Here is an 18,836-nt window from a genome sequence, read left to right as displayed (position 1 = left end):
TCACAATCCTGGAGTAAATTATTCATTTATATATTTCACTGACTTGCTTTAAATTGTTTTAACTGTATTTATCTTCTGTGATGTAAGGAAAAGTAATGGTTTTACAGTTCAAGACACTTCTCCTCCTATGAATCAACACAGCATTGGGATATAAGTGAAAAAATTTAGCAAAAAAATGGCTTCTGGAAACAATTCTTCTTTTTTAAAGAAAAGGGCTTCCTTTTTAAAGAAAAGGGCTTCAGGGCTGACATTACTCAATCTGAGATCTATTAGCAAAACTTAAAAAACTAAATGTTATGAACTGTTGATTAACTCCCAAAGCATCCATACCCATTTGCTTTTCCTTTTTATTTTCCCCAGCCATACAGGGCCCAGCAAGGTGCAAGCCCTGTATGGGCCAGTGGTCATTCATGTGGAAGCTGCAGGCAAGGCAGGGAATGGACTGAGAAGCCATGTCAGCTACAGGCTGGGCCACTCTAGATTGAAATGTCTCTGGATTGAATCTCTACCTGACTCCATGCTTTATTTCACCTTTATTTCTTAAGAAAAAAATCCTTTTTCCCTAACTATTTTTAAACTGTCTAGGACTTTTCAAAACAATATATGTTCCACTAAATCAGGTATTGTGGTATTAGGATATGCAGATCTATAGGTTTTCATCCACGGGTCCTGGCTCAAAATTCACATGGTCCTTGTTATAATGTTGGGGCACTTCAGGCCTCAGGAAACAGAAGTTCTCTCTGACCTTCTCCTGTCCTTTCTCCTGACCAAGGTAAGACTCTAATCTGAATGTGGGTCAAAAGACCCTCATTCTAGAGAGGATCCCACCCCATACCTAAAGTCTGGACAGGACTTGCTGGGTTTAGATGATATGCTTTTTGCCCAATCCCATTTCTACAAGGTTGTCAGTCATACCTACGTAATGAAGCCTCCATAAAAATCCAAGAGGATGGGGTTTGGAGAGTTTCTGGACAGCTGAACATGTGGAGCCTCCTGGAGGGCGATGTGGACAGGGAGGGCATGGGAACTCTGTGCCCCTTTACACATGCCTCACCCTACCAATCTCTTCATCTGTATCCCTTGCAATATCCTTGATATTAAACTGACAAATGTGTTTTCTTCAGCTCTATAACTGGCTCCACCAGATTAACCAAACCTGAAAAAGGGGTCTTGGGAACCCCAGCTTGAGGCCCATTGGTCAGAAGTTCTAGAGGCCTGGGACTGGGCACGGTGGCTCACGCCTGCAATCCCAGCACTTTGGGAGGCCGAGGAGGGCGGATCACCTTAGGTGAGGAGTTCGAGACCAGCCTGACTAACATGGTGAAACCCCGTCTCTACTAAAAATACAAAAATTAGCTGGACATAGTGGCGGGTGCCTGTAATCCCAGCTACTCGGGAGGCTGAGGCAGGAGAATCACTTGAACCTGGGAGGCGGAGATTGCAGTGAGCTGAGATCCTGCCATTGTACTCCAGCCTGGGTGACAGAGTGAGACTCCGTCTCAAAAAAAAAAAAAAAACAAAAAAGTTCTAGAGGCCTGGACTTGCAATTGGTGTCTGAAGGGCAGGGTTGGCAATGGAGGAGGGGGTGCGATGTCTTTGGGACTGAGCCCCCAACCTGTGGGATCTGATACTGTACTTGGGTAGATCGTGTCAGAACTGAATTGGCAGACACTCAGCTGGTGCCTGTTACTGTGGGGGAAAACCACCCACACCTTTGGTCGCAGAAGTCTGTTGACGATTGCTGTGGTAGTGTGAGAGCAGAGGAAAAACACAATTTGAGAGTTTTTTTCTACACAGGTGTCAAACTTGTTTTTACCTACCACTTTGTCTGTAGTACCAGGCATACAGTACACCTTGAAATACTTTGTGTTTAAAGACTGAGTGAATAAATGGATCTGATCCAAGAGGCCAAACATTACTAAAAACAGGTTACAAATAGGTAACATATTTCCTATGAAACAACGCATCTGAAATTTGGATTTATAATTGAACAGTGTGTCACAAGTGGTCGTACTTTCAAGTGGATTATACTGTTAAATTCATATAAATTAGACCTTCATAAAGAAAGCCATCTTAATTGTTAAGTATTCTGAGTCTATTTCTAAAGAAAAGATTCCTACATCCTGTACTTTAACCACTAAGATTTGATAAAATATTCTTTTTTAAGCCTGCAGATCTTTATTTTTTTTGGTACTGTATTTGCCTGATCACAAAATGAACACATCGTCTAGAAAATTTGGAAAATATAAAAAAGCCCAAAGAAAACAATTGCTTTAAATTTTTTTTAAATAATTAACTGTCAAAGATTGAATATATTCAGGGCATACAATGTGATTATTTGATGTATATAAACATGGTGTAGTAATCACCACAATTAATTAACTCATGTATCACCATCCATACTGTGTAGTAGGTCCCCATTATAACCAAAAGTTGGTACCCTTTAGCCAAAGTCTCCCTATTTTCTGCACTCCCACCTCCTGGCAACCACTGTTCTATTCCCTGCTTCTACAAGTTTGACTTTTTTAGATTCCACATACAGGTGAGATTATACAGTATTTGTCTTTCTATGTCTGGCTTATTTCACTTACATAATGTCCTCCAAATTCATCCATGCTGTCGCAAATGGCAGGATTTCACAGCAAAAGAGCAACCCAATTAAAAAGTGGGCAAAAACAGACATTTTTCCAAAGAAGACATAACACTGGCCAATAGGTATATGGAAAGCTGCTCAACATTACTAGTCATCAGGGAAATGCAAATCAAAACCCCAGTGAGCTCTCACCTCACACCTATTAGAATGGCTGTTATCAAAAAGACAAGAGATAGCAAGTGTTGGTGAGGATGTGGAGAAAAGGCAACCCTTGTACACTGTTGGCGGGAATGTAAATGGGTACACTCGTTATTGGTACAGGTAGTAGGTTCCTCAAGAAATTAAAAATAGGCCAGGTGCGGTGGCTCATGCCTGTAATCCCAGCACTTTGGGAGGCCAAGGCAGATGGATCACCTGAGGTCAGGAGTTCGAGACCAGCCTGGCCAACAGGGTGAAACCCCATCTCTACTAAAAATACAAAAATTAGCTGGGTGTGGTGGCAGGTGCCTGTAATCCCAGCTACTTGAAGGCTGAGGCAGGAGAATTGCTTGAACCTGGGAAGTGGAGCTTGCAGCGAGCTGAGATTGTGCCACTGCACTCCAGCCTGGGTGACAAGAGCGAAACTCTGTCTCAAAAATAAAATAAAATTAAAATTAAATAAATAAAACTATCATATGAACCAGCAATCTGATGGGTATTATATACAAAGGAAATGAGGTCAGTATCTTGAAGAAATACCTGCACCGTGTATGTATTGCATCATTGTCTACAGTAGTCAAGATGTGGATGCAACCTAGGTGTCCATCAACAGATGAATAGATAAAGAAAATGTGGTACATAGACACAATGTAGTACTATTAACCCTTTAAAAAAGAAGGAAATCATATCATGTGTGACAAGGTGGATAAACCTTGAGGACATTATGAAAAGTGAAATAAGCCAGACACAAAAAGAAAAAATTTTGTATGACTTCACTTATTTGTGGAATCTAGGTCTAAAACATTTAAAAATAAAATGTTTGCTTATTTGTCTTAGTTTCTCTTTGCAGTAAAGTTTGTGAAAGAATAAGTGGGTCTATACTTTGAGTTCTTATGAAAAAAATGCAGCTACATAGTGGATAAAGTGAGAAGAAATTATCTGAGGAAAAGATGGGGAAGAATTGGTTGAAAGTCATGGTTTTCAGGCTGCAATAGGATTCCAGACAGCCGGGGTGTCACAGTACAAACATTCAAGCTTTGATTTCAGGAGGAAGGGAAATTGTGCTGCCCTCTCAGAGCCTGGCATCATCCTAATAGTGGGGTGATTGACAGGTTCGCTTTCCCGAAGAGAGACAGCAATGAAGACCATTGGGTTTCAATTCAGTCCTATTCCCAGCAGCAGATGTTGATGGGATTCTTCCCTGTGGGAGGCACTCACAACATGCTCTGTGGGTTGGGAGGTGAGAGGTGTGTTGTGGGCAGGAGGATGTAACAAAAAGATAAAATGTTCTCTGACCTCACTGGGCTCACACTCCAGAGGGGACATTTCTCTAATTGCAGTTGATTGTTCTTGTGAATATTGACTCATGAGAGTCTCATCACAATTCTGTGATGTAATTAGGGCTGCTGCCATTGCCATCAGTTGACAAATGAAGAGACACATACACAGTAAGGAATTTGCTGGAGTCGGTCAGTTGAATTGTGAAAGATTTAGGATGAGAATTTCAGATTACTGGACCATGGTAAACTTTCAGACATTGAGTTGGAGTAACATTTTTTTTTTTTCTGATTTTTTGTATCATTACCAAATTGAATAGAAAATATCTATTTTTCTTAAATTATACTTATAAACATCAAAGTTATATTCTGTTGTATGTTGAATGTACTTAATATATCAGGCATAAAAGATAATCTTTGTTTATTTACTATTTTATTTATTTTTACATAGAGTCTCTCTCTGTTGCCCAGGCTGGAGTGCAGTGGCAAGATCCGGGCTCACTGCAAGCTCCGCCTCTGGGGTTCAAATGAGTCTCGTGCCTCAGCCTAATGAGTAGCTGGGATTATAGGCATGCACCACCACACTGGGATAACTTTTTGTGTTTTTAGTAGAGACGGGGTTTCACCATGTTGCCCATGCTGGTCTTGAACTCCTGGCCTCAAGTGATCCCCTCTCCTAAAACTCTGTGATTACAGGCCTGAGCCACTACACCTGGCCTATTTCCTATTTTAATAGTTTTTTTTTCTACAAAAGGTTTTGTGTATATGATTGGCAGCTTATTTGAATGAGGTCTTTGGCAAACGCATGCTTTTTATATTTTTTTTCTTCTTAATGTGTAAAACTCAGCTTAATCAAAAAACAAATAAAAATCTATTAGGAGTTAGAAATATTTAGGAGACTCTAAAAGAAAAATTCTCTTTTTCCTGTAACTCATTCTATTTTTTTGTTGGATTCTTTGTTTTTGTTACTCAATAATTAATGTATCTTTTCTTTATTTTCCTGCCTTACTTTTTACTGCCTTTGGCTGAATTCCTAATTCCTACAATATTTTTTTTTTCTCCTAGGTAAAACCGATAACCAATATACCCTCTTTGTGGCTGGAGGGACAGTTTTATTGTTGTTGTTTGTTATCTCAATTACCACCATCATTGTCATTTTCCTTAACAGGTGAGTAGTGCAACTTATCCTGAATCTTATTCAGCATGTTAGAGGTTCTCTATTAATAACCCAGTAATTTGTCAGCCTGTCTCAGCATTCACATATATATTTTTGTGAGTACTGTTCTAACACAAAGGAGGAGAAGTAGCTGTGGTAATGTTACAGGGAGAGCTGGAATAGTTCATTTAAGAATTGGTAGAAGCTGGTGCTCTGCCCCTTTTATATTCTGCCTGATGCCTCTGCTCTTTATCCTGCCCTGTCTTCCTCCTCCAAGGAAAAAGCTGACAGCGAGGGGGTGGTGTGTGTGCGTGTATGACACAGCGCGAGATGGATACAGATTCTGAGAAGGGGAAGAACAAGGTTTAACAGTGATAAAGCCTTCATTTATTCATTCATCAAATATTTATCGTGCACAGCAGTGAACAAGACATAATGAAGCTCACATCCCAATAAGCAAACAGCATAATTTCAAATAGTTGTATATTCTCAGAACCAAGAAATCTAGGTGCTTAAAATTACTGAGAAGAAGGAATTGGAGGGTGCTGCCTTAGAGACAGCAGGGAGCCATTTGGCCTATACTAAATTTTTAAAAATCTTTTATTGGCTGGTCACAGTGATATGTGCCTGAAGTTCCAGCTACTCAGGAGGCTGAGGCTGGAGGATTGCTTGAGTCCAAGAGTTCGAGTCCAGCCTGGGCAACATAGCAAGACCCTGTCAATAACAAAAATTAAAAATTAAAAAAAACCTTTTACTGTATTGTAGCACAGTTGGGAATTTTCTAGGATATTCTTGGCTGAGTTTTTCTTCCCCTTCTAGTTCTCCTGTGCTTATCAGCTCACTTGTGTAGGTATTTGTTACATATCTGCTGTAATCATAGCAGGTTGAAATTATTCCTTATAATGTATTACAGCTAAAGTGTTATCTTCTTAGGGGAGGAAGGGACCACACTTTTGAGGTCTATATTTTTCATGTCTGGCATATCATAGATACTTAATATATGTTTGCTGGGTAGGTGAATATGTCCATCTGCACTCCTCTCCTTCAGTAATGTTACCAAATGCACCACACACACACACACACACACACACCCCTTATTAATAGGATTTCCAGTGTCTCTCCATCTTGTCTCTTCATCCTTAACCTCTGGCTCTTTAGCAGCTGTCATCACTGCTCCCTGATTTTGGTAACGTCTCCAGCCTGCTCTCAGCTATAGCCTCTTTCTCTAACCCATCCAGTTTCCCTGGGTCTTCTTCTGAAAGCTGGGTTGGCATGTCATCTTCTTGTTCAATATCTTTGATTATCTTCCCACTCCTACCAGAATAATGTTAAAACTCATTAACCCTGTCATTGAAGTTGCCCTATATTCTGACTGAAGCCTAATTTTTATTCATACTTTCTACTTTATTTAATCTCCCGGATGTTGATAAATTTTGTGGAAACTGAAGCACACCCATTGCTCTCCCCATCTGGTTTGCTACCAAAGTGCTGTTTCCCCACCTTTGGCTGAATTCCTATGTATCATTCAAGGTGTGAAACACCTGTCCCCTCTGTGAGCTCTGTACTGTTCTCCATCCCCGCAAATAGACATGATGTCACCATCTGGAATCATCATGTACGTCTCTGCTACTCCTCACATCCTGCTTTGTATTTTAATCACTTTCATGCTTGCCATCCCTTCTATTCATAATGGCAGAGTTTGTGTTTTATTCATTTTTTAGCATTTGATAGCATTTAGCACTAATCTGTCCAAATAATGAATGCTCAATAAACATTTGTCTAATTAAACTGAAACAGGAGGTCAGGTAATTTCACCTTTTTCCCCATCACGGACTGCCCTTAAGTCTTTCCCTGAACAGAAATTAGCAAATTGAAGTAAGGAACCGAGGTGTTAGTAGCACCACGGACTCTTCCACTTTTTCACCTTGGCAATGGGGAACATCCTGGGGGCAGAGATGGCAGAGGGAGCACATGGGAACCGGGCAAATGTGACTAAGAGACAGCGAGTGGTGACAAACCTCCACAGGGTCACAGATGTTGGACATGATAGATTTTGCTTCATGAAAAATTTTGCTTCATGAAAATGCATTATGCATTACTTTTACATGAATAGCTAAATTGAACGGTAGAATACATTGTCCCACTTGGTTAAATGTGATAAAAGGAGATTAGTGGACTTGAATTTGTAATCATGGATGCACACCACAAGGGAAAAGCACTTGTTCCTTCTGCCTTGTCACTAGTATCAGTTTGTGGTTGTTACTTCCAATAGAAATGCTTCAAAAGATGACCCAAGGGCTCCAACAATGACCTTCTGAACTCCGTTTTACTGACTGTTTAAAATAATCCTGCAGCTTCAGATGTATTGACTTGGATAGGAGCCAACATAAATCAGACAGTGTCACTGAACAAAACTGAATACTTCACACTCAGTGCCTGGTAGCCTGTGTGTTGGAGGGATTGGCAGCAGCTTCTCTGCTCCTGGTTTGTGCTGTTTTCATGCAGAGATAGCAACAGTAACACGACTAAGTGACCATGGCTAGGGAAAGAGCCTCGCATTGGCAAGTGTGAAAGGAGCCAAAATATGGCCAGGCATGGTGGCTCACGCCTGTAATCCCAGCACTTTGGGAGGATGAGGTGGGTGGATCATTTGAGGTCAGGAGTTCGAGACCAGCCTGGCCAACATGGTGAAACCCCATCTCTACTAAAACTGCAAAAATTGGCTGGGCGTGGTGGTGGGCGCCTGTAGTCTCAGCTACTCAGGAGGCTGAGACAGGAGAATCACTTGAACCCGGGAGATGGAGGTTGCAGTGAGCCAAGATTGCACCACTGTACTCCAGCCTGGGTAACAGAGTAAGACTCTGTCTCCAAAAAAAAAAAAAGGAGCCAAACTGTGTTCTATAGATGTGCACCTGAGTGTAGGAAGAAATTTAATATTTAGGGAGAAAAATGTTAGATATATATTTTTACATTCCTTGTGAACACTGGCATTAACGGATAGGGAACCTTGGTTTTCGGGGCCCTCTGGGTTTTGGCATTGAAAATCTCTCAGCTGGGTGCGATGGCTCACGCCTGTAATCCCAGCACTTTGGGAGGCCGAGGTGGGCAGATCATGAGGTCAGGAGTTCAAGACCAGCCTGACCAACATGGTGAAACCCCATCTCTACTAAAAATAAAAAAAAAATTAGCCAGGCATGGTGGCGGGCGCCTGTAATCCCAGCTACTCAGGAGGCTGAGGCAGGAGAATCACTTGAACCCGGGAGGCAGAGGTTGCAGTGAGCTGAGATTGCAGCATTGCATCCCAGCCTGGGTGACAGAGCGAGACTCCATCTCAAAAAAAAAAAAGAAAAAAAAGAAAAAAAAGAAAATCTCTCATCCTGGGAAACTCCTTAGTCCCAGGCAAACCAGAATGGCTGGTCAACGTAAATCCAATTGTGATATGTTTACTCTCTTTATTTTTTTATTTTCATTTTTATTTTCTTAACATTTATTTTAAGTTCAGGGATACATGTGCAGGATGTGCAGGTTTGTTACATAGGCAGACATGTGTCATGGGGTTTGTTGTATAGATTATTGCTTCACCCAGGTATTAAGCCTTATACCCAATAGTTATTTTTCCTGATCCTCTCCCTTCTCCCACCCTCTGCCCTCCAGTAGGCTCCAGTGTGTGTTGTTCCTGTCTATGTGTCCATGTGTTCTCATCATTTAGCTCCCACTTATAGGTGAGAACATGTGGTATTTGGTTTTCTGTTCCTGCATGAGTTTGCTAAGGATAATGGCCTCCAGCTCTATCCGTGTCCCTGCAAAGGACATGATCTCATTTCTTTCTATGGCTGTATAGCGTTCTATGGTATATGTGTACCACATTTTCTTTATCCAGTCTATCATTGATGGGTATTGAGGTTGATTCCATGTCTTTGCTATCATGAATAGTGCTGCAATGAACACATGCTTGCATGTGTCTTATAGTAGAATGATTTGTATTCCTTTGGGCATATACCCAGTAATGGCGCTGCTGGGTCAAATGGTATTTCTGTCTGTAAGTTTTTGAGGAATCACCACACTGTCTTCCACAATGCCTGAACTAATTTACATTCCCACCAACAGCGTAAAAGTGTTCTTTTTCCTCCACAACCTTGCCAGCATCTAATATTTTTTGACTTTTTAATAATACAGATGAGAGGACTGAACTTTAAAGACATAAATAACTCAGCTAGTAAATTGCAGAGTGCAAGTTAAACATAGATCATTTGACTCTAAGTTCAATGTTCTCTTTTGTTTCATCACATTGTATGCTCCAGGCTTATTTAAATGTGTGTGTGTGTGTGCGCGTGCATTTGGACCTGGTTGGGAACGTTAACTGCACGTTGTGAGATAGCAAGCCTTGTGAACCACAATTTAATAAAAGGTCGAAGATCATAGATCTTTTCCTTATCTTTAAAATGAGGATAATAATAGCATCTATATCATAGATTTATTTTGAGGAGTAAATGATCTAATTTATATAAAACACCTAGCCATATGCCTTGTGTATAGTAAATTTACACATAGAATAAATAAATTAATGAATAATTGGTCAAAATAATAATAAATAAGAAAATAAATAAATGCACATAGAATAAGGTAAGATTATATTGACATGATAGGAGGATTTCAAAGCAACTAGAAGAGACAATTGGAGTCAATATCCATTTCCTGCATAACCTTTCCCTGGAGAAAGACCATCTTATTTTCAAGATATTCACAAAGGAATTACAACCTCACCTTAAAGAGAACTCCCAAAACATGACATTTCTGTATCTTCTGTATCTAACAGAGGAGTCTGTTGTTCAGTAAGAATCTTTTCCTTAGGGAGATAAAAAGAGTCACCATCTCCCTATAATAACTATTTTATATAGTTGGATACAGTTATATCAGCTCTTGCATTCAGTTACAGTAGCCTCTTTTCTTCTTCTCTGGTATTTTCTCTCCTATGATTCCCCTGGTTAGGTTTTTATGGGTTTCATTGGAACTGTGGAGCGTTTATTGAATACTGTGGTTGCAGATGGTCCTTTCAGTCACGGCGAAGTGATTCCAGAAGTTGTAGAGCTTAGTAGTCAAGAGGGAGGGCGATGGATTTAAATTCCAGCACTACACCAACCGATCATGTGATTTGGGGCAAGTTACTCTTCCTCTTCACACCTTAGTTTCTAAACCTGTTTATATGAAATCTTAATAAAATAATCTACATAAGTGATTTAATAAAATAATCCATATGAGTGATTTAGAATAACACCCAAAAGATTTTATAAAGCTTCATTATATTGTCATCCAAGAAGTTACACTGCTGGCATTTAAAAGAAATTTTAATTGTGGAAAATGTCTTAAATGTGAGGTTATTTGGAGAAAGCTATAAGTCATTTATGTAATAAGTCACTATAAATCATTCTTTAGTAAAATCACTGAGATTAATTACTAATGCACAGTGGTTAGATATCCATTTAGTTGCCCTCACCATCTGGGAGCAATTTGGAGAAGACAGGGAAAATGAAAAAAACTGTAGGGTAACAGAATTTTGGATAAATGTGCATAAAGCTACTTCAACATATTAGAAGGTGCATGTGGGCTAGGGTTACAGTGAGGTATAGAGTCTTCGAAATAATATTAGTGCTGGAATATCATATCTTTATATCCTTTATTGAATATGCATTCCAGAAGGAGAAGGAGAGAGAGAAGAGATCTGTTTACGGAGTCCTGGGATACACAGAAGGTAAGTTTATACGGAACTGTCATTTTTTTCTTTTGTAATTTACAGATGCAAAGTCAGTCTCTTTTGCAGTTAGCAATCTTATATTTTATTGTCCTTTCAGTAACCTGACCATGCAGTTGCCTGTAATTTAAATATCAGCTATTTGGAGAAAGTTATTTTCTGAACTATTCTATTTTTAATACCCTTTGAAACTAAGTTTTTTATATGAATATAAATAAAGGAGCAATTACCCTGGCATAATAACAATCAACACTATGCCTTCCCTAAATCTTTGTTACTTTTCTAGGGCTGCTGTGACAAATTACCAAAACGGGGTGGCTTAAAACAACAGAAATCTATTCTTCCATAATTCTGGAGGGTTGAAGTACAAGAAACAGTGTCAGAAGTACTGGTTTCTTCGTGGGATGAGAATCCATCCCATGCTTCTATCCAGCTTCTAGTGGAGCTGTCGATCCTTGGCTGGTAGACACATCGCTCCAATCTCTGCCCCTCTCATCACTGTTCTCAGCTGTGTGTGTGTGTCTGCCTTCCTTCTTTTCTTATGGAGACCGCAGTTATCTTGGACTTAAAGGCCCACTCCTCTCCAGCACAGCGTTGTTTGAGCTTAGCTAATTACAAGGATCCTATTTTCAAATGAGGTCACATTATGAGGTTCTGAGGAGGACATGAATTTGCAGGGGACAGTATCCAACCCAGGAGAGGACATAATATTTTTATGTCATAAGGTTATTGTGATGGTTAAATTGCATAAAAGAACCAGAAACGTAGCAAGCACATAGAAGAACGTAATGATATTCATTATTATTATTATCTTTGGAGGTAAGTTATTAATTAGTGTATACTTATGTTATACAGCCAAAGAACTTTTTTATTTCCTTATGGGCTGCAGGAGTTTGATGAGCTGTAAAAGTTTCTTCCTTATTCTGCCTTGCTCCTGCCCCTTAGTGTTTAACTAAAAGACTAGAAACTTCCTTCTGGGTTTGCAGATAAGAGGGATATGTATTTTCATGCTCATTATCCCCACTATACTTCAAATCTCTTTCTTTAATGCATAGCATCCTGTTTATGAAATTTCACAAAAAAACGTTGCTATGGATTGAACATTTATGTCTTCCCAAAATTCATATGTTGAAATCCTAATGCCTAATGCGATGATATTAGGAGGTGGAGACTTTGGGATGTAATTAGATCATGAGGGTGGCATCTTCGTGAATGGGATTAGTGCCTTTTTAAGGACAGAAGAGCTTGCTTCCTCTTTCTGCTCTTTGCAATGTGAGGATACTGAGAAGACAGTTGTCTGCAAACCAAGAAACAGGCCCGCAGGCCCTCACTGGACTTTTTTTTTTTTTCTCAAGTTAGGAAGATATTTTCTTAATCTTGGACTTCCCAGCCTCCAGAACTGTGAGGAATAAGTGTTTGTGGTTTAAGCAACCCAGTCTACAGTATTTTGTTACAGCAGCCCAAACTAAGACAAAAAAATTCCCCAATTCCTAGCCAAAAGTATATAAATTTCTTTTCATTTTAACTATTTGCAATGGAATTCTACATGGCCAAAAGCCAAGTACTAAAAAGGTTCTGACAATCCAACATGTGTTCATCAGACGCCTTTATAATTTATCAGTTTAACTTTTTGTTTATTAAGTAGTTACTTTTGCAAAAAATATTTTTTTTGTTTGTTGGCAAAAAACATGGATTGCTTCTTGATGCCAACTGTAGAATCAAGAAACCTTGCTTTATTTCATCAGCCACTTCGGCAAGAAATAAATTGGTGCTCTGTCATACACAATTTTGGGATTCCCTTCTTCATCCTTAGCCTGTGTCTACTCATGCCAATCCAGTCACATTTATTGTTGTGAATTTGAGGAATGAAAGGGAGCTTTGCAACTGTCTATATTAGGTATCCAACTTTTTCAGGTTTTTGTAGAATAATATTTTGAAGGATTATTAAAGAGTTAATAGGTTGGACTGTCAAAAAAAGACATTAGAACTACTTCATTCTCTTTTTTAAAAGATAACCTGTATAAGTAATCATGGCACTTGAATTTTCATTTTGCTTTCTTCTTAAAAACACTAACGTCTGGCTGGTCATGGTGGCTCATGCTTGTAATCCCAACACTTTGGGAGGCTGAGGTGGGCGGATCGTCTGAGGTCAGGAGTTTGAGACCAGCCTGGCCAACATGGCGAAACTCCATCTCTACTAAAAACACAAAAATTAGCTGGGCGTGATGGTGCTTGCCTGTAATCCCAGCTACTCGTGAGGCTGAGGCAGAATTGCTTGAACCTGGGAGGTGGGGGTTGCAGTGAGCCGAGATTGCGCCACTGCACTTCAGCTTGGGCAACAGAGCGAGACTCTGACTCAAAAAAACCAACAACACTGAGGTCAATCTGAATTTTTAAATTACTCATCAAAAGACCTTTCTTTAGTTTCTTTTGTCTCTTAATTTGTCTTTTTTTTTTCACACCTGCATATTTTCTGTTACATACATACATATGTGGTCAAAGTGACTTGATTACGGTAGAGAAGATTAATGATTATACGATATCATTTTGATGTCAGTTTTGTTTTGTTAACTTTTTATATGTTAAGTTGCTTATTTTTTAAAGTTCAGACACTGTGTTAGAATTTCTGTATAAAAATGATAATAATTGTTCTTATCAAAATAGCTTAACATTGGGAGAGAGAGTTCTACATTGAAACAGGTAATTCATAGCACAATACAGCAAGTATTAATCTAGACTAGATTTCTGTTGCATCTCAGTCAAGAATATGATTTCTAACAGAAGTTCAATACAATGAGAATGTTTTATCAAATTAATTATAATGGAAACTTGTCCCATATCATGCCTGCATTTATGAGAGATATATTTTGAATGTCTTCATTAGTTGTTGAAATGCAGTGAATTATTGACACTCTCTGCTGTTTGTCTTTCTAGGCACCCAATAACTATAGAAGTCCCATCTCTACCAGTCAACCTACCAATCAATCCATGGATGATACAAGAGAGGATATTTATGTCAACTATCCAACCTTCTCTCGCAGACCAAAGACTAGAGTTTAAGCTTATTCTTGACATGAGTGCATTAGTAATGACTCTTATGTACTCATGCATGGATCTTTATGCAATTTTTTTCCACTACCCAAGGTCTACCTTAGATGCTAGTTGTCTGAATTGAGTTCCTTTGACAGGAAAAATACTTCATTACCTAAAATCATTTTTCATAGAACTGTTTCAGAAAACCTGACTCTAACTTGTTTATATACAAAAGAAAACTTACTGTATCATATAACAGAATGATCCAGGGGAGATTAAGCTTTGGGCAAAGGCTATTTACCAGGGCTTAAATGTTGTGTCTAGAATTAAGTATGGGCATAAACTGGCTTCTGAATCCCTTTCCAGAGTGTTGGATCCATTTCCCTGGTCTTGGCCTCACTCTCATGCAGGCTTTCCTCTTGTGTTGGCAAGGTGGCTGCCAACTCTTGGCAATTCATACATCCTCGTTTCTATCTGGTAGAGAGTTTGCTTCTCAAATGGAGCAAAGAAATTTGATTATTTTTTCATTGTTAAATAAGCATCATGACCAGAAAGGATGGAATGGCTTAAGTAAACTAAGGGTTCACTTCTAGAGCTGAGAAGCAGGGTCAAAGCACAATACTGGGCAATTCAGAGCATGGTTAGAAGAGGGAAGGGGAGTCTCAAAGCTGGAGAGTTTACCAACAAATATTGACTGCAGTGATTAACCAAGACATTCTTGGTTAACTAAAAAGTGAAATATGGGGTGGATTCTAGAAATGGGGTATCTCTGTCCATACTTCTAGAATCCACTCTATCAGCATAGTCCAGAAGAGTACCTGGCAGTAGAAGAAATGAATATTCAAGAGGAAGATAAATGCGAGAGGGCAATCCCTTACTATTCTCATATATATTTATCTCTCATTCTGTATAGAATTCTTGCTGCCATCCCAGGTCTAGCCTTAGGAGCAAATGTAGTAGATAGTCCAATAATAAATAACTTAATGTTTTGGACATATTTTGTCTACTTTTGAGAATTATTTTTAATATGTAAATTCTCTCAAAAGGATCAGGCACCTAGTTATTATTTTTTAATGATTATGTGAAAGTTGAATATAATATACCACTAAAAGTGACAGTTGAAAGTGGTGGCATAGGATGGTAGGGTAGAAATTTGGGAGGGAAAAAAGAAATTGGGAGGGTACAGGCAACAGGAGAAAGGAATCAAACCACAGAAAAATACAAAGGGAAACTTCTGCTTCACTATTCAGACAAAGACAGCCCTAATGACATCACCAACAGTCAAAGCAATTAGAGACCATACCTAATATTGTTTAAATTCTAGATGTAGGCAAACAATGAAAAGTATTTGCCAAACTGAATAAAACTGTCATGGTTACCTTGAAAGGACAATGGTTATTATTAAATATAGTGATCATTCATGTCTAAAAGATTCATTATTTATCTCTAAAGATTTCTAAAGACCACCATCTAGAAAAGATTCGTTATGAAGGCTGTATTTAAATATCAAAGTTGTGGACTTCATGATAATCTTAAATGAAGCAAATCCAAATTCTCCTGTTGCCTAGACAGATTCTAAGATGTAATTTACACTTTTAAGCTAATTAGTGAGTATTTTATGATTTTAGCCTTAAACACCATGTATGCCAAATAATGCACTTGTTTTGTGAATTACAGAAATGGTAAGTGCCCACATTTCTGTGAATTATAAAATTTGTGAGTTTCTTTTAACCCTTTTCAGGAGTGAAAAAATAAAAACGACCATTTCCTGGTTGTACTTAAGTATATGCGAGAAGGGTAAACTCTCATTTTTATTATGTTTGCTTAAAGATCTTTTTATACCCGGGTTCATGAAATGTTTCCACAAATATATTAGTGTAACAAACTTGAAAGGCAGTTTACAAGAAAGCACTCTACTATCAGATCAATTAAAGATTCTGTGAGTGAATTTATTGGTTTGCATGGTGAAGCAAGCTTAGCATCAATTAAAAGGTAAATAATTTCTTTTCTGAATGGTAAAGACAATCAAAATATTACTTTCTGGAAAACTCCAATAACCAAATTCTCAATGATTAGTGTATGTGAGCAGGAAAACATTTTTACAGTTGTAGTATGGGGAAATATAAATCCAATTTTAAGAGAGAAAATTATGACTGGGTGTGGAAGGGACAGTATAGTCAGATACCATTGTCATGGTGGTTTTTACTGGGAACTTCATGAAAGACTTTTGTAGCAAACCACTGCAGTATTGCAAAGCCTCCAGAACATTTGGAACTTGTCTCTTTTTCCTTGTGTGTGTTTGTGTTTTTGGTCTCTCATTCAAAATATTGATGAGAACTATTTACTCTGTCCTTTCTTCTCTATATATTCTTCCTCTACAGAGTGTAGGATTTTTTCAGGAATTTGGAGCCATCCTAAGTCCTCCTGAAAATTCTCTGACGTCTTCTGATGCTCCTGTTATACCCTCAGGGGTAATGCTTGTGAAATTCCATTCATTCATTTTCTTTCTCTGGACATCTTTACTTACCAAAGCACTTTCATTGTCATCTTTTTAACATCATCCCTAATTCGTGATAGTTTTGGAACTCTCCCTAGTATATGTTTCTCCCCCTCTACTCTTTTGCACCTATGATTCTGATTGTTACTAAGAAAGCAGATTAAAAACAGATCCGCAGAATAAAAGATCAGAATTCCAGTAAATTATATTTTAAATACAGATACTTTTTACAAGTTGCTGCTTTGGAAGCAAAATGCTTCTTAAGTTTTACATATATATATATACATATATATATACACATATAATTTATATTGATGGATAATACATTAAGAATCTATGCTTCCTTTGAATGCCATTAATATTTATGTTAAAGTAACCAATGAAAGGAAATTACTTTGTTATAATAAGATAGGGAGACTTGTTAATGGAGTACACAGTTTTGTCAGGGAAAGAACACATCTTATTGAACTATGATGACTATGCATTGACTATATTATTATAAGAGATACCTTCAAACTTTATTTAAAGAACTTTAGGTATAATATGTTGAGAAAATAAAATAGAAATTTCATTTATTTGTAATCATGCTTAAAATGGGAGGCAGGTAGGTGAGGATATAATTTTTAGTAAAAACTCCAATTTACGTTTTAAGTAATTCAGTGTATTACTAAAATACTATATATATATAAACTTAAAATACATGGGTTATCAATTTAAAAGACAAAGTAAGTAAAAATACTTTTAGTAGGCATTCTTTGATTGTGAACATCCAAGTTATATTGGTTTGTATAGAACGGCATTAAGTAAAAATTACAGCTGTATAACTGTAGTTTTCTAAACTGAGAGAGTCCACATTGTAATTAGAGATCACTGTGACCAAAATGCTTCTCCTTGATTTATAATGATGTACTGTATTTTGTACTGCTTATATGAAATTTCAGCAAGATTGACGATATTATAAAGATGCTTATAAAGTGTAAGTGGAGACGCTAAATTGTGAGTACAAAGTTTCTTTTTCACAACAGTGATAAGAAAATATCTTTAAAAAATATAATATAAACATGTCATCATTAATTTAGCTACTATTAAAATGTAACATCTAGAAAGTACTGACCTCCGCCTTCAGACTTCTGTATAAGTATATTTTTTCACTGATCTGTTCATTAGAATTCTTCCAGCCAAGACTCTGGGCTCTTAAAACATGTATCTGAAAAGTAAAAACAAGTTTATTTTTTTAAAAGCTTCTCTATTTCTAGTGATTCAATAGGTAGAAAAATAGCTTCTAGAATTAACTGCAATGCTTTCTAAGGAAATTTTATAAATCCTCAAGGTCGGTTTACACATATTTTTCCAGATTCAGAGCACTAACTATGTTGTAAGATGTAAGAAAAGGTCTATTTGGAAGTATGAGTAATAAATGTCTGGGATAATTCTGGTTTATTTCGTATTATCCTTGTTAGAATAAGTTATATGGTCAACCTGTTCAGAACACTTTTTCTAGTGTTAGTGTGTACTTTTGGATTTTTGGTTCTTGTAGGGTATAGAAATATTTTCCTTGATGTCTTGTATTCTGTTGTTTTGAATGAATAAAACACAATGTTTCACGATCACTACTTTCATTTGCCATGGAGAAATAGCAGGGAAAAATTTCTACAGAATAAAATTAACTGATGAATTACATGCAGAAAAAATTCAAATCAATGATACATTGTAATTTTTATCTCAATGCAATGTTCTTTGTATTTTATTTTATTATTATTTTTTTGAGATGGAGTTTCACTTTTGTTGCCCGGGCTGGAGTGCAATGGCACAATCTCGGCTCACCACAACCTCTGCCTCCCGGATTCAAGTGATTCTCCTGCCTCAGCCTCCTGAATAGCTGGGATTACAGGCATATGACAACATGCCTGGCTAATTTTGTATTTTTAGTGGAGACGGGGTTTCTCCATGTTGGTCAGACTTGTCTTGAACTCTGGACCTCAGGTGATCCACCTGCCTCAGCCTCCCAATTTGCTGGGATTACAGGCATGAGCGACCACTCCTGGCCTTGTTCTTTGTATTTTATAAGTGCATGTAGTGCAAAGGGTCAAAGGGCTTTACAGGTTTTTTTTTTGTTTTTGTTTTTTCCCGAAACATAGTAGTCCCTTGCCCTTCCTCATTTTGGTTACCTTGAGACAACAAATTTTACTACTTCTAACTCATTATTTTATTTATGTTCACTTTTCTGAATAGCATGCTTATGACACTAATACTTTTTTTTCAATTTTAGACATTCATTATTCATTTAGATGTCTTTCTCTCCCCAAACTCGCCACATAAAATACTCTTCTCAT

At 37.8% G+C, this 18,836-nt stretch overlaps 1 protein-coding gene across 1 annotated transcript in view; it reads left to right on the top strand.

Annotated features, from left to right (window-relative positions):
• CD226 (CD226 molecule) overlaps window positions 1-15,225 on the top strand; it is a 96,194-nt gene extending 80,969 nt beyond the window's left edge. The window contains exons 5-7 of the mRNA XM_034944014.4: window positions 5,134-5,236; window positions 10,919-10,973; window positions 13,908-15,225. Coding sequence (XP_034799905.1) covers window positions 5,134-5,236; window positions 10,919-10,973; window positions 13,908-14,033 — 284 coding nt within the window. The 3' untranslated portion in view covers window positions 14,034-15,225. The remainder of the gene's footprint in view (window positions 1-5,133; window positions 5,237-10,918; window positions 10,974-13,907) is intronic.
• Window positions 15,226-18,836: the final 3,611 nt, after the last annotated feature.

The sequence above is a fragment of the Pan paniscus genome, chromosome 17 (assembly GCF_029289425.2).
Source record: "Pan paniscus chromosome 17, NHGRI_mPanPan1-v2.0_pri, whole genome shotgun sequence".
NCBI classification, from domain to species: Eukaryota; Metazoa; Chordata; class Mammalia; order Primates; family Hominidae; genus Pan; species Pan paniscus.
The sequence above is the reverse complement of the archived record's forward strand: the minus strand, read 5'-3'. Positions and strand labels throughout refer to the sequence as shown.